Raw genomic sequence first — 14731 nt, 5'->3', positions numbered from 1 at the left:
ATCATAGAAGGGTTTGGGTTGGAAGGGACCTTAAAGATCAACCAGTCCCACCCCCCTGCCCTGGGCAGGGACACCTCCCACCAGCCCAGGTTGCTCCAAGCCCCATCCAACCTGGCCTTGAACCCCTCCAGGGATGGGGCAGCCACAGCTTCTCTGGGCAACCTGGGCCAGGGGCTCACCCCCCTCACACCAAAGAATTTCTTCCCAATAATCTCATCTAAATCTGCGCTCTTTTAGTTTAAAGCTGTTCCGCCTCATCCCATGGCTCCCCTCCCTGCTCCAGAGTCCCTCCCCAGCTTTCCTGGAGCCCCTTTAGGGACTGGAAGGGGCTGGAAGGTCTCTGTGGAGCCTTCTCTTCTCCAGGCTGAGATGCTTCCTTGCTGCCACTCCTGGGCATCACAGTAAAGCCTGGTGTTCCAGACCCAAAGGACACGTTTTAACCAGGGTGAGGGACAGCTGAGGGTCAGTAAATTAACTTGTAATGCCTGTTGCCCTGCAGGCAGTGGGCATGGTGGCTCAGACCTGCCCTGAAGGCAGCTCTCTCCAGTGCCTCGGTGCATTCTCTTCCCTGCCGGTGTGCAGAGATGCTGGGGCTGGTCCTGGCTGCACTCTGGTCCATGGTGAAGCACCTCCTCCATCACCAGGAGTAGGCAATGCCCAGGACCTCAGGAGTCAGCACAAGTCACACTGTCACCACTATGGCCAGAGGACAGGGCTGGAACCGATCCCACTTATGTGAAGAGAGAAGGGTCTCCCCCGGCTTCCACAACACACAGAGCAACAGGAGAATTATTTGAGGTGGTCTGAGGTCAAGCAGAAGCAACCAAGGGCCAGGAGACAAGACACTGGAGAAATCATTTATTGGCACAGTTGTTCCAATCATATACACCACAGCTCTGTCTCACTGGTGTCCCAGTAAGCAGAGGTCAGGGGCTATTGTACTGTGCAAGGGAGAGCCCGCTTCACGCATTTCAGGCCTGTAGCCTCTGCTCAGCAATATACTTTGTGCTTTAAAATTTAAAAAAAAAAAAAAAAAAAAAAAGGAGAAGCTCTTTCACTATATTAGTGTTGGCAAATCACATGATTCCTCCTACACAGCTATTACACCTCCCCCTGGTAACAAAAATAAGTTTTTTCTTCTTCCTTAATGCCTGTGGCTCAAAAAAAACCCCAACCCCTCAGTTGTGTGCAAGTTAGCGAGATACCTCCAAGCGTTTGCATGAGTTCCCAGACGCAGCCTCAGGGAACATCTCTGCTCAGCATCACACCAGCTTTGGACACGGGACCTCGGCCAAGACGTGACCCACCACGCTGCCCAGCCACCCATGGTGCCAAGTGGTTTGCTCTTCCCTATCTGCTTGCAGGACATTTGATCAAAGGCTCGTGGAGCTCCGGCCAGGCCCTTCCCAAGGATCAATAACCCCAGACTACAGCAGAAAAAAAAAAAAAAACCAAACAAAAAAACACCAAACCCACCCAACACATCAAAAAAGCTGAGGAACAAGTGGTTTAAAAACAGCAGCCGAAGGGATGGAGTGGAGCAAGCGATGCACAAAGGATGTGTGGCAGGCAGGAGGGGCCTTAACGTGGCCTGGCCAGCCCCACATCAAGTTCATCAGTATTTCGTCATGAATAGGTCTAAGTTTAACCAATTGAAGGCACACACTCATGTACCCTGCTGGTTTTGGGTGCCAACAGTCAGACCAACCCCATCAAGGGTGCAGAAATCACATCTGGCCATGGCTTCCCAGCAGGGTCCACCTCTGCTGCCCCACTAAGTCCCTCGTCCCAGCACAAAGCTACCGCTTCCTACCCTCCCAGGAACAGACTGGGCTGGAAGGGGTCCGGGCTAACCCCAAACACCATGGTGCAAGAGGCCAGCGAGCCCTCCAGCAGTCCTTTGAGCAGGGAACGCCCCACAGCTGCGACCCACCAGGAGCAGAGGGCTTGCAGAGAGCAGTCCCACCTCCAGCTCCACCATACAATTAAAAAAAAAAAAAAAAAAAAAGATAAAAAGCTTTAATAAAGTAACCTCAACTATAGTCTCATAGAAGGGGGGGGGGGCTCTGCACCCAACCCACTATCAGTTAAAAGCATCGGGGACTCGGCATTATTTGTGGTTTGATGAAGAGGGTTACACCCTCTTCCAGTACTGCTCCGGCCTGGGGATGCCAGCCACGATCTCCGACTCGATGCCGCAGTGGTCCTCTCCTCTGAGGATTTTAAAGAAGCCTGGAAGCACACCAAAGAGCAAAACTCAACCTCCCCATCGTGCCAAGAATGGGGAAGGGGTTCCCTCCGGCAGCCCCCACCCCCCCCCCCCCCCGCAGGCAGCATTCCAGGGGTGGCCTCACCGTTGTCCCCCCAGTCGGTGTTCCAGGAGTTGGCGGCCAGCCAGTATGGAGTGCCGTTTTCCACCCCCCAGCCCAGGATCCGGATGGCGTGACCTCCAACCTGCTCACCGGACACGTGCTGGTAGACCCCTGCAAGGCAACAAGCCAACATGTCAACAGGCGCCTTGTCTCCTCCTGCTCCACACCCCCACCAGCTTGTGAGACATTTGATATCAAAGCCCAGAGACCAGCTGAGGTGTTCTTATTTTTTTTTTTTTCTTTTTGGTTAAGTAGAAACCTGAAGCTCAGTGTAGAGTCTGGAGGAAGAGTTGGTGCCAAGCATCAGCTCAGCATGCAGGACACCCAGAGACACTTGGTCCCAAAGGTGGCACATCACAAGCAATTTGGAACAGGGAATTGGGGTCCACACCAGGAGAACCATCTGCCAGGATTTTACCTAAAATCTTAGCTGTTCTTAGCCGTGATTCTGGGGGGTGCCCACTGGGGCTTCCTCCCTGACCTGGTCCCAAGCACCTACTCCCCTCGCTATAAACCAATGGATACAGGAGATGGTATCTGCCCATGCTCTTGTAACACTGGATATTCAAGTGTGAACTTGAGATCTCCTGACAGGAGACCTCGCTCTCTACCACTCCCTGAAAGGAGGGTGTAGCAAGGGGAAGGTCGCTCTCCCAAGGAACAGGTGATGCGACAAGAGGAAGTGGCTTCAAGTTATGCCAGGGGAGGTTAAGATGGGATATTAGGAAAAATTTCTTCACCCACAGGGTTATCAAGCATTGGAAGAGGCTGCCCAGGAAGGTGGTGGAATAACCATCCCTGGAGATATTTAAAAGACGGGCAGACATGGTGCTGAAGGACATGGTTTAGTGGTGATTTTGTCAGAGTTACGTTGATGGTTGGACTCAATGATCTGAAAGGTCCCTTCCAACCTAGGCAATTCTATGATTCAGACTTAAGTAGAGGGGCAAGGGCCTCAAAAGACAGACCCTATGGATGAAGTAGGGAAGAGGGCTCCCTACAGCTTCAGGGCTGATGCTCACCAGACTTGTACATCAGGAAGTCCTCATAGACAATAAAGGCTCCTTCCACTGGGCCGTTCTTGTAGATCTCAGCCATGATTTCCTTCTCACTGTGAGGGACACCGTAGGATGTGATGCCTAGGGAGGAAAAGAGTCCCACCATCAGTACAGCATTGTCAGACCACACAGGTCTTGGGACAGCTGGACAGTGTCTGCTCGGCATGGCCCTGCAAGAGGCCTTCTCCACTTAAAGGTTAAATTCAAACCCAGCTGCTCCAGAAGCACCAACAGAGCCAGACGGGGAAAGTGGGCTCCAACCATCCCTCTTCCAGAGGGAAAGCTTTAAGCTGAGTCCTATTCTGTACCCAAAGACCTATTCCAGACACCTTCAGGTGGAAGTTTTCCCCTTCTACACCCTTATTTCCAAAACAACCCAAATTACTCAAGGCTAAGACAAATCTCCAAGAAGCAGCCAGACTCCCCTACAAGTATAGGTCTGGCTACCACCAAGGAGTAGGATGGACGTGGCTTTGACATCAGACTTCCACAGGGCTCAGCACCATGCTCTTCAACACAGGCATGTGCACCATGAGGACTCAGATCAGTTCCCCCACCTCAGTTGAGTCTCGGCAAATACAACCTGCGCGTCTGCCAGGCTTATGGTTTGCTCCAGGGCCACCCACCCTGAGGCCACAGAAAATAACCACCGTGAAAGAGCTTAGGAAGAGGTCCAACCCTGTCAACCCCACCAAGTTACCACTAGGAGCAGCTCTGGAGCTGCTGCGCATCGAACAGTGTGGGAGGCCACCTCCCTTACCGTAGTGCTTGTCCTCCTTGTACGAGGGCGAGTAGCCAGGTTCACAGTGACGGCTGCACCTGGGGGTTTCACCCCCCTCCCCGGTGCATGGTGGCCGGGAGCCGTTGACGTGGTGCTCACAGGGTGGGATGGAGTAGGGACGGCAGCCTGTTGAGGACAGAGGCGGCATGAACTGGCTGTCCCCAAGCACCCCTGTCCCCAACAGCCATGCTGGAGAAGGCCCCAAGAAAGGGTAAGACCTTTCTGACCTAGAAACCCCACAGATCAGTGGGGTGCGAGCAAGAGTAGGTCTTCCTCTGCCAGATGAGCAATGCCTGCATCAGCGATGGGTTTCCCCTCTGGACCTGCCTCCCACCACCTCCCTCTTGACAAAGTGATGGACAAGACAGAAATGTGAAAAAACTCATGGCCATGCTAGGAGGAGGCGGAGGTTTCCAGTCTGGAAACTGTTTGCAAGGGCATGTAGCAACAGGACGAGGGGCAATGGTTTAAACTAGAGCAGGGTAGGGTTAGATTAGCCATTAGGAAGAAGTTCTTTACAATGAGGGTGGGGAGACACTGTCCCAGGTTGCCCAGAGAGGTGGTGGAGGCCCCATCCCTGGAGACATTCAAGGCCAGGCTGGATGAGGCTCTGAGCAACCTGATCTAGTTGAAGATGTCGCTGCTCACTGCAGGGGGGTTGGACTAGATGACCTTTAAAGGTCCCTTCCGACCCAACACATTCTATGATTCTATGATTCTAACCCCTTTTAAAGTTCCTTCTTGAGGGGGAAACATGTCAGGAAGACTCCTGCCGTCATCCAGAGTGTACTGAACTGGTTCAAAACCAGCAACAACAATAAAATTAACAGCCCGATTCATTCCTGCTACGGAAGCAGAAGCCTTGTGGGCTTGTTAAGCCTGGCTACTGTGCTCCCTTCCTGGATGGGTCTCCTACCACTAGGTGCTGCTCGGGATATGATTCTATGATCCTTGTCCCCAGAAGGGACCGTGGGGACAGGAGCAACCAGCTGGGACAGCAGAGGTGTTTGAGCCCAGACCTGAAGGAGGGAGCAGCCACAAAGATGCTGAAGGACCCTGAAGGACGTGAACCTGTAACCAAGCAGAGATGCTCCTCTCTGCTTTCACAGCCACAACTTACCCACATGGGAATCGTAGAGACCCCCAGACACGAGGCCTCTCTCTGTCCAGTACCTCCAGGCGCCGGAGGGGTAACCACCATTGCACCTGGAGAAAGAGACGACAGTTCCAGCTCCAGCCTGCTCAGAGACACCCTCTTTTGGGGGGAGGTGAGGGAAATGGAGCCAGCCTGGAACGGCTGCAGAGATGCTTTCAGCACGTTGAACCTTTTTAAGTCTGTCCCTGCCTTCCCCAGGATTTCTAGGCTTCAAGACACCAAAGCCTCAAGGCAAGAAGGAGCTAAGAGCACCCATGCCTCCAAATCCCAAAGCAGTGGTGCCTCCTTGCCAGGTCCCCACCAGGAGCAGCAGAAGCCACACAACCTGGAGACCCAACTCCTCACCCTGCTCTCAACAACCACAAAAGCCACAGGCAAAAGGCTTGTGCCTGAAAACCAAGGCTTTGGGGCTATTAAAAGATCCTTTGGCTCAGGGACTGTCAACTCTGTATGGGAAAGCATCGCTATGTGCTTGCCCTCCCCTCCACCACCCATCATCATCCTACTGGAGGCAGCATGTGGCCCTGAGGGACCTTCAGTCCATGCTGTCACCTTTACATTCCCACCTAACTCCATCATCTACAGCACAAAGCACCGGTGGGGCTTCCTGCTCTCCAGGGAGACTAGGAAGACAGGGCTGAAACGATCAGCATCTTCAGGTTGTGTCCCTGCTCCTCCCACCCACCTTTTAAGTGCCCAAGAACCAAGAGCAGCTCACCCCATGCCACACTCGAAGCCGCAGCACGACAGCAAGTCCTCCGCTGAGACCTCCACGCTCACCTTGGCGTTCGTGTGAACGCAGATCCTGTCCGAAATCGCTTCTACAGCGCCGAAAGCCTGTGGGCAGCCCCCAAAACCCAAGGGAAAAGCATTAGAGCTGGCCATGGGAGAGAAACCTTCTCATGAGTGCAGCAAGCATGAGCTTCGCTGGGAGAAGCCCATCAAGAAGCTCAGATACTGCAGGATCCTCCACATCCCCCCATTTATGCAGTTCAGCAGCAAACTCAACAGCATGGGTTTTTGTCCAGCAGACTCTGGATCGACACAACCTTAAACCATCCATGCTCTTACCCAGCAAGAGCCGCAAGAGCCCTGGTCTCTTATCTCATTGATGGTAGGACAGTTAGGCCACTGAGTCCGTGAGTCAAAGTTATCGGGCAGCTCCATGTCTGCAGCAAAATCCACCCTGCAAGCGAGAAGAAGGAAGTCTCATTACAGGAACACCACAGGACTCTCCAACCTCCTCTGAAGACGACCTGGAGGACAGGCACTCTTGTTGTTTGCTTACTGAAGGAGAATAAATACTGAAGTCCTCACACCAGGTCAGCAGTTACTCCAGTGTTTTAAGTTTCAAGGAGTACAAGTTACACGATTGGTCAAGCATCTGGCAGGACAGAGTTGTTTCCCCCACCATCATGCTTAATTCCATGCAAGATGTCCACCAAGCTGCACCCAGGGGAAACCTGCTCAGAGCCTTCTGGGGAGACCCTCACCCACTCCAGACACACCAGGAGCATCCACACAAGCTTTTACAGGACCCTCATCTCCCAGCACTCACCTCTCGGGGAGCTTGGGCCCACCCAGGAAGGTGCCACAGAGCTTCTTCACATAGCTCATGTCAGCATTGTGGAAGTTGTGCCCTGCCTGGGAAGAGACACAGAAAAATGGGACATGACTCTTCATGGCCACCACGTGCATTGCTGGGACCAGCCTGGTGCTCCAGATCTCCCTCACACCCAACCAGGGTCTGACATTTGCTATAAAACCCAGGGGCCAAGAGCCAAGCTACCTATAGACACAGAACACAGCCCCTTCCATCATGACCAGTAAGCTACGATCCAACTCTAGGCTTTGGCCACAGCGGCCTGGCCAAGGAGGTCACCGATACAGCTTGACACTTGCTGCTTGTTTCCAGCTTCCTACAGTTTCCTCCTACTCTACAAATTCATCAGTGCTGTGCTCCAAAGAGTAGAAGCTGCACAGTTACCATCACCGCAGGAATCCCTAACAGCATCAACTCATAGAATCATGGAATCATTTAGGTTGGAAAAGACCCTTGGGATCATCGAGTCCAACCATCAACCCCACTCTACAAAGTTCTCCCCCACACCATATCCCCTAACACCACATCTAAACAAGTCTCAAACACATTCAGGCATGGTGACTCCACCACCTCCCTGGGCAGCCTATTCCAGTGTCTGACCACTCTTTCTGGGAAGAATTTTTTCCTAATGTCCAGCCTAAACCTACACTGCTGCAGCTTGAACCCATTCCCTCTTGTTCTATCGCTAATTACCTGTGAGAAGAGACCAGCACCAACCTCTCTCTACAATGGCCTTTCAAGTAGTTGAGAAGTCAACTGGGACCAAGGCTGGTTTGATGCAACCATTGTGGTGAGGCTCCCAAAGCTTAGCTATTGGCTCCTACAAAGAGACTGTTGAGCAATGCACCGAAAAAAAACCGCAAAACCCAACCTGGTACTCACCTTCCAGGTGGTGTTGAGCTTGTTTATGTGGTTGACCAAGTCGGTGGAGAGAGGAGGGTAGTAAGGAATGCTGCGAGCATTGGCGAAGGCCACCAGGACACACAGGATGGCCACGGACGTCCACATCTTGGCTAGAGAACGGGACACTCCACCTGCAGCCAGATATGGGCATCATTGGAAACCTTCCCATGGCAGGCTTGGACCACAAGCGAGGGCTTGGCAGAAGGACCGTCGCAGCAACATGTGGGAGGATAAAACACGTGGCTGCACCAAGTCCCTCCCAATCCCGATTTACCCCAAAGGTCAGGAGAGACGCAGGAGCGGACTAACAACCCCCCTCCTGCAGCTCAGAAGAAACCAGACAAGGCAACCCTGTTTGTCGACCACTGCAGGATTAGGGGCAGCAGGAAAATACCTTTTGAAGCAGATCCAAGGGATTTGGAGGGTATTAAAAGCTGTGTTTACTTCCATGAAAAATGGAGAATAAGGACTAGGAGAAGGAATAAGCAACACCCCACCTCCACGGCGAACTGCAGCCCCAGGGACTTGCTAGCCCCTGCCCTAAGTACAGCGCACTTCCCTTTGAAGATATCACTCCGAATCCCATTTTTGGACTTTACGTCCTCGTTTCTGGCCAGCCCATTGCCCTGAGGGCCCTGATTGGGGTCACAGCCCTGGGGTGGTGACCCCCTGCCCATGCAGAGGGGGGTCCGCATGCACCCGAGCTGCCACCAGGGCTTTTCATGAGGGAGGCTGTGAAACCACATTCCTTGGTGCTGGGCACCAGGAAAGTCCCGATTTGGGGAACGGAGAGGCAGGGGAAATCCAGGAGCATGGCAAGAGTGGACCACAGCCTCACAAGCATCACCCAGCCCAAAGATGCTCCAGGGCTCGCTGGTTTCTCTGCTCTCCCGCCTCCTTGAGCCTAATTCACGTTAAATTGCCCAACTCCAACTTAACCCCCAATGCCAGCAGCCACCGCTTGCTCCGCGTCCCCACGCCTGACTCAGACAGGCCACGAGCGGCTCAACCTCTGCAAACACACCAGAGCACCCTCCTCCTCCAAAACCTCACAGCTCTCCTTCCACCAACACCACATCCACCCCGGTGACCACCAAAAGCCTGGTGAGCAACCCAAGACCTCGGATACGCCACGGCAGCCTGAACAGCGGAGATATTCAGGCTTTAATTCCTACTCATCTCAACGAGCTGAGGTTGTAATCACCTTTGCGAGCCTGGGCTTAAACCCTTCTGGGCAAATACGCCCGAGCAGCCGGACGCGCAGCTCTTGCCAGCGGCGGCAGAGCTCCCTGGGCAGGCGATGGGGAGACACACACGCATTTCCATGCAGGCCGCCTCCACCCACTCGCCGCCAAGTTTTCCAGAGAAAGAAAACCCAGCAGGAGTGTCCTACTTTCTGCCAGCGACAAGCCCAGGCGGCTGCAGCTAACTGTAGAAAGGGGCTTTTCTTTCTTTCTTTCTTTCTTACTTTCTTTCCCCCTCCTCCTTACACCATTTATTTATTCTTCTTCCCACCCCCCGTGCTTCCAGCAGGATGCTCAGCCCAACAGCTAGTTGAGTTCCAGCAGCACGTGCGTCCTCCTACCCCGAAATCTCCCCTTTCTGAAGGGGTTCCATGCGTTTTTGCTCGCTTAGGAGTTTCTCGCAGGCAAGGGACTCGCTGGCATTGCTGGTGTTCCCGCCGTGCTCCCTTGCTTGCACAGCAGGAAGGAGGTTACGCCCAGTAAAACAAATACCCGTTTCTAAGGCTGGTGTGTGGTTTTCTGCCTTATGCCCCTTCAACGTGGCCATTGGAAGACCAGGTCGGATGGGGCTTTGAGCAACCTGGTCTAGTGAAAGGTATCATAGAATGGTTTGGGTTGGAAGGGACCTTCAAAGCCCACCCAGTTCCACCCCTCTGCCCTGGGCAGGGACACCTCCCACCAGACCAGGTTGCTCCAAGCCCCGTCCAACCTGGCCTTGAACCCCTCCAGGGATGGGGCAGCCACAGCTTCTCTGGGCAACCTGGGCCAGTGTCCCTGGCCATGGCAGGAGGGTTGGAACTAGATGACCTTTAAGGTCCCTTCCAACCCAAACCATTCCATGGCTCTAAGAAGCCTGAGCTGAAGTACCTTTTCTAATGAAAAATATTTTTTTTTTTAAACCACAAACCTCTGTACTTCCTGCAGTCAACTTTATATTTTCTGCAGCAGTTTTGAGGCCAGAAGCTACCTGACACACATTTGTTTTCAGCAGGATGCCTCTAACTTTGCTGACACGCTGCAACCCGCCCCGCAAAGCCTCCCACATCGACACAACCGCTCGCACGGGGCTCTTGATGGACGGACACGGGACATCTCACCTCCTCCGGTTACCAGACCACACCGGCTGCAGGCTGCGAGCTCCCGGCAACCCGAAACCAAACTGAAAAAAGATACCAGGTGGTTTCCCCTCCGACAAGCGCTCCTGTTTTAAGCTCTGCTGCACTGCAGCCACCCCCACGAGGTGGCCCACGGCCAGCAAGCCCAGCAGAAGCAGCAAGACATCACCCAGCGCAACCCAAATAGCCGGGAGCCAGTGGGTCGTTTCAGCAAAGAAACTTCTTGCCAAGTCTCCCAGGGGCATGAACCCCCCCACCCCCCCGGCCATGGGAGAGTTCGGGGGGTTCAGCCTTGAGAAGAGAAGGCTTTGGGGAGACCTTAGAGACCTTTCCAGTCCCTAAAGGGGCTCCAGGAAAGCTGGGGAGGGACTCTGGAGCAGGGAGGGGAGCCATGGGACAAGGGGGAACGGTGTTAAACTGAAAGAGGGGAGATTTAGAGGAGATACTGTGAAGAAATTCTTTGCTGTGAGGGTGGTGAGCCCCTGGCCCAGGTTGCCCAGGGAAGCTGTGGCTGCCCCATCCCTGGAAACATTCCAGGGGAGGTTGGACGGGGCTTGGAGCAACCTGGTCTGGTGGGAGATGTAGGGGAGGGTTGGACTAGATGGCCTTTAAAGGTCCCTTCCCACCCAAACCACGCTCTGAAGTCTCCTGTGGGCACGAAGTTTGGGGAGGGGGAGCTGATATCCTCAGCTGGATGGCACGGAATATCCCAAGGCCTGGGTGGAGAAGGAAGGGGAAACCCTCGAGCTCATGTGATTTCTTCCTCCCTACCCGCCCCCGCGCTCCACCGCCGCCTCGCCTCTGCTCCCGGCTTTAGCCCCGTGCACAGCAGGTCTATGTATAGAGCGAGCGCAGGCACGGGACGCGCTGGATGTATTTCCACCGCCAGCAAGTCACGAGCAGCCGGAGACGCGCCGACCCCACGGCAAGCTGCTGGTTTCCACCATCACCCCCCGCCTCTCGCCCCGCAGATACGAGCCGTGAGACACTTCCCGTGGCAGGGGTGGTGGGGGAAGCGATAACGCTATCTCCTCCGCACACGCTTCCCCCCACCCCTAAACCCCCCCAGCTGTTTTAAAACACCACCAAAACAGCAACACCAAAACCAAACTTGCAAAACAGTTGCTGCACCCGACGGGTAACATGCTCTTCTTTCTGCAGGGTGATCAGGCCAGAGGAGTTTCTCCAGGAAGCCCAGGACATCCCTTCCCTTTTCACGCCCCCCGCCCCCCCCAGGTCTCCATGGTGCCCCACAGCTTCAGGACAACCCTGGCAAAGGCTGTCTTCACAGCCCACATCCCACCACAGCTTATGAGCTGGGAAACGGAAGCAAAGCTTGGCTCTGGGACTCCTTAAGACACAGCAGCTTCACCCTGGCATATTCTGCAGATGGCAGGAGGGCGTTTGGGGCTTGCAAAGAGCCCCCCACCGCCCCCCCCGAGCTGTTCCACATCCTCTTGGGCTACGGACCTGGGAGCTGAGGACAAATCCCCTGCCCCCTGCTTTGGGATCCAAAATATCTGGTAATGCAACATCATAGAATGGTTTAGGTGGGAAGGGACCTTAAAGCTCATCTAGTTCCGACCCCCCTGCCAAGGGGGATGGGGGAGCACCTCCCACTGGACCAGGTTGCTCAACCTCTTGAAGGATGAGCATGAAACAACTCTGGAAAGCTGTTACCCACCAGCACACCTGACCCTGGTCAGGACTCTCACAAGTCAGCCAGCTGGCTGCTTAAAAAGAGGAAATTTGGGCTCCCTTGAGCCCTGGCTCCCAGCCAGCGAGCAGGAAGCAGCGAGGCCGAAGGCTCTCCCACACGAGCTGCTCGCTGCAGCGTGCGAGGGCAGAGGAGCATCTGAAGCGAGATGGCTGCGGCTGCTGCTGCACCACCCACCCGCAGTCCCTCTGCGCTGCAGGCAGCGAGCCAAGGAGGAGGGGACATCACCCAGGTGCCTTCTCCACCCCTCCTCACCAGGAGATCTTGGAGCCAGAGGCGCTTCCCTGACTGCTTTCCCCAATTCCGACTGTTTGGACCACGTTATTCCAGAGATCAGCAGGATCCCACAGCCTCCTCCCAGCAGCCGATGGAGACACACAGTGCCTGCCACAGCAAACCCCTCTGCAGAGCCTTCCTATGAAGGTCTTCTCCACACCACCCCCAGAAATCAAAACCCATGAGTCCCGCTTAACTGGGCATTTCTCTGCAGTCAATAAAACCTCCAAAAAAGGCTATTCCAAGCCTGGCTCACATGACTCAGCTCAGGCAGGTCAGGCCAGGAGATAAGTCCTAGCCCTGGAGCACCTCTCAGCTCCTCCGCTGTCTGGGCCAAACCCCTCCAGGCACAGACGGAGGCACCCACACCCCCTTTTCCAAGGGTTTGAGGAAGATAAAAGCCGTCCCACCCCCACAGCTAAAACACTCCCCCACGCCTCAGGGGGGAGAGGTGCTCAGCAAAGCCCAAGTCATGTGTCCTCCTCCTGCGAAGCTGCCCTTTACCCAAACGCGGAGCTTTGTCCTTTGTTCTGGCTGCCAGGGTTTGTGCATGACTCTCAGCCACAATAAAGCCAGCGTATAAACAAAGGGATCCAGCTGAGCTTGCTGCGCCCGCCAGGTTAGCTTGGGTGCCCTAACCTCATGGCCTGCTGACTTCATTACGGCCATTACTGCATTATCAAAGCTTCACTTTTTTGGTCTTTTTAAAAAAAACAGTAAGAAGTAAACACGAGCCACTCTTTCCTGCACCCCTTCCTTTCCAGGAAAGCCATGCCATTAGCACAGCTTAGGCAAAATAAACACACCTGGAGACAAGTTGCAACACTTGCCCCTACAGCTTGCATTCACGGAAAGCGCAAGATTCCCCCACAATGGAGCTGCACTGATTTTAATTTTGTTTTGTTTTTTTTTCCCCTTTGCTCTTACAGACCGCACCATAAACCAGAGTCTTGCACAAGACCTCAGCCGCCGCCGCCGCCGCAGGCACCCTGCGCTATGGAAATTCCTCGCCCTCAACTTTGCAGCCTGGAAGGAAAGACAAGAAGGGAGCGACCTTCGCCGTATCACGCCCGCAGCCCAGCCCTGAGAGCGCGATAGAGGGACGACAGGTACATGGCACACCAGAATGATGCGAGGCAGCTTCTATCCAGCTCCACCTCCACGCCGGGGTCCGAGTGCCAGACCCAGGGAAGTGATGCCAGACCCATGCTCGGCCGAGCATCACGGGATGTTCCCAGCAGCCCTTCGGCGGGTGCCAAACCCACCTCCTTACCGTCAGCTGACGAAATATGGGTTTGTTTTGTTTTTTTTTTTTTCTCCCCTCCATCTTCATGATGAAAACAAGGCTTCCTCTCCCCCTCCTCTGCCCCTTGCAGGAAGGTTTGCTGGTTTTGGAGGCGCACGGAGGGTTAAATACCGTTTCCGTCCCCCCCTTCCCCGCAACAAACCTCGCCAGGAGCATCCCTCCTGGACCCGCCACGGCCAAAAAACACCCTAAAACCGCAGCTGGAAGACGTGGGGGAGACGCTGCCGCTGCCCCAAAGCCGGGGGGTGGGGGGTGTCCCTGCCCGGCCGCGCTGTGGCAGTCAAGGGGGTGTCCCATCCTCACCCCCCCACACACCCCGCCGCGTGTCCCCCCCCCCGCCCCACGCCGGGCGGTGCAGCGCAGCATCCCCTGTCCCTTGCCTGTCCCCGCCGCAGCGCCCGCATCCCCCCACCCGGCCCCGCTGCGCTCCTTATGGCCGGCCCCGGTCCAGCCCACCCCGGGACTCACCGCCCCGCACGGCCCCGCACAGCCCCCGCCGGCCCCGCGATCCCTCGGCGGCCGCGGAAGGGGCAGCGCCCGGCGGCTGAGTCATCCCGGACCCGGCCCGCCCCCGGCGTGACTGCATCCTGCCGGCTCCCCGCCCCCGGCCCGCCTCCAGCCCGCCGGCTTCGCTCCTCATCCCTCTCCAGTCCCTCCTCCAGCCTGACTCCATCCCTCCTCAGTCCCACTCGCATCCCAACTCCATCCCTCTTCAATCCCACCCACATTCCACCTGCTTCCCTTCTCCATCCTGCCTCCATCCCACCTCCATCCCTCTTGGTTCCCTCCTCCACCCTGCCTGCATCCCTACTCCAGCCTGAATCCATCCTGCCTCCATCCCACCTGCATCCCTCTTGATTCCCTCCTTCAGCCTCCCTCCAGCCCGCCTGCTTCCCTCCTCATCCCTCTCGAGTCCCTCCTCCAGCCTGCCTCTATCCCACCTCCATCCCTCTTCAACCCCACCCACATCCCACCTGCTTCCCTTCTCCATCCTGCCTCCATCCCATCTTGATTCCCTCCTCCAGCCTGACTACTTCCCTCCTCCATCCTCCCTCCATTACACCTGCACCCCATCTCTATCCTTCTTGGTTCCCGCCTCCAGCCCACCTGCTTCCCTCCTCATGCCTCTTGAGTCCCTCCTCTAGCCTGCCTGCATCCCACCTCCATCCTGCCTCTATCCCATCTGCATCCCTCTTGATT

At 55.4% G+C, this 14731-nt stretch overlaps 1 protein-coding gene across 2 annotated transcripts; it reads right to left on the bottom strand.

Annotated features, from left to right (window-relative positions):
- Positions 1 to 843: 843 nt before the first annotated feature.
- On the bottom strand, positions 844 to 14150 carry CTSB (cathepsin B). Of its 2 annotated transcripts, none has more exons than XM_063330678.1 (10): positions 14000 to 14150; positions 7853 to 8004; positions 6926 to 7011; positions 6439 to 6553; positions 6086 to 6204; positions 5332 to 5417; positions 4191 to 4337; positions 3395 to 3511; positions 2355 to 2483; positions 844 to 2232 (listed from the first exon to the last, which is right to left on the bottom strand). In XM_063330678.1, exons 1-10 carry the CDS (start codon positions 14115 to 14117, stop codon positions 2135 to 2137), a joined length of 1167 nt encoding a protein of 388 aa, XP_063186748.1. In that variant the 5' UTR covers positions 14118 to 14150; the 3' UTR covers positions 844 to 2134. The 2 variants fall into 2 exon arrangements, with proteins under 2 accessions (XP_063186748.1, XP_063186749.1); XM_063330679.1 differs by having other exon boundaries at positions 13912 to 14037.
- Between the last annotated feature and the right edge of the window lie 581 nt (positions 14151 to 14731).

The sequence above is a fragment of the Chroicocephalus ridibundus genome, chromosome 3, assembly GCF_963924245.1.
Source record: "Chroicocephalus ridibundus chromosome 3, bChrRid1.1, whole genome shotgun sequence".
Taxonomy (NCBI): Eukaryota; Metazoa; Chordata; class Aves; order Charadriiformes; family Laridae; genus Chroicocephalus; species Chroicocephalus ridibundus.
Note: the sequence above shows the minus strand (reverse complement) of the source record. Positions and strands in the feature narration are given on the sequence as shown.

What these genes read in the sequence shown, in the direction of transcription:
- CTSB (XM_063330678.1), bottom strand. Translation starts at nt 14,117, where the DNA reads ATGCAGTCACGCCGGGGGCGGGCCGGGTCCGGGATGACTCAGCCGCCG. An exon ending in TCTCTACGATTCCCATGTGG is followed by an intron (nt 4,338 to 5,331) that starts GTAAGTTGTGGC and finishes TGTCCTCAACAG; the next exon opens with GCTGCCGTCCCTACTCCATC. An exon ending in CAAGGAGGACAAGCACTACG is followed by an intron (nt 3,512 to 4,190) that starts GTAAGGGAGGTG and finishes TTTCCTCCCTAG; the next exon opens with GCATCACATCCTACGGTGTC.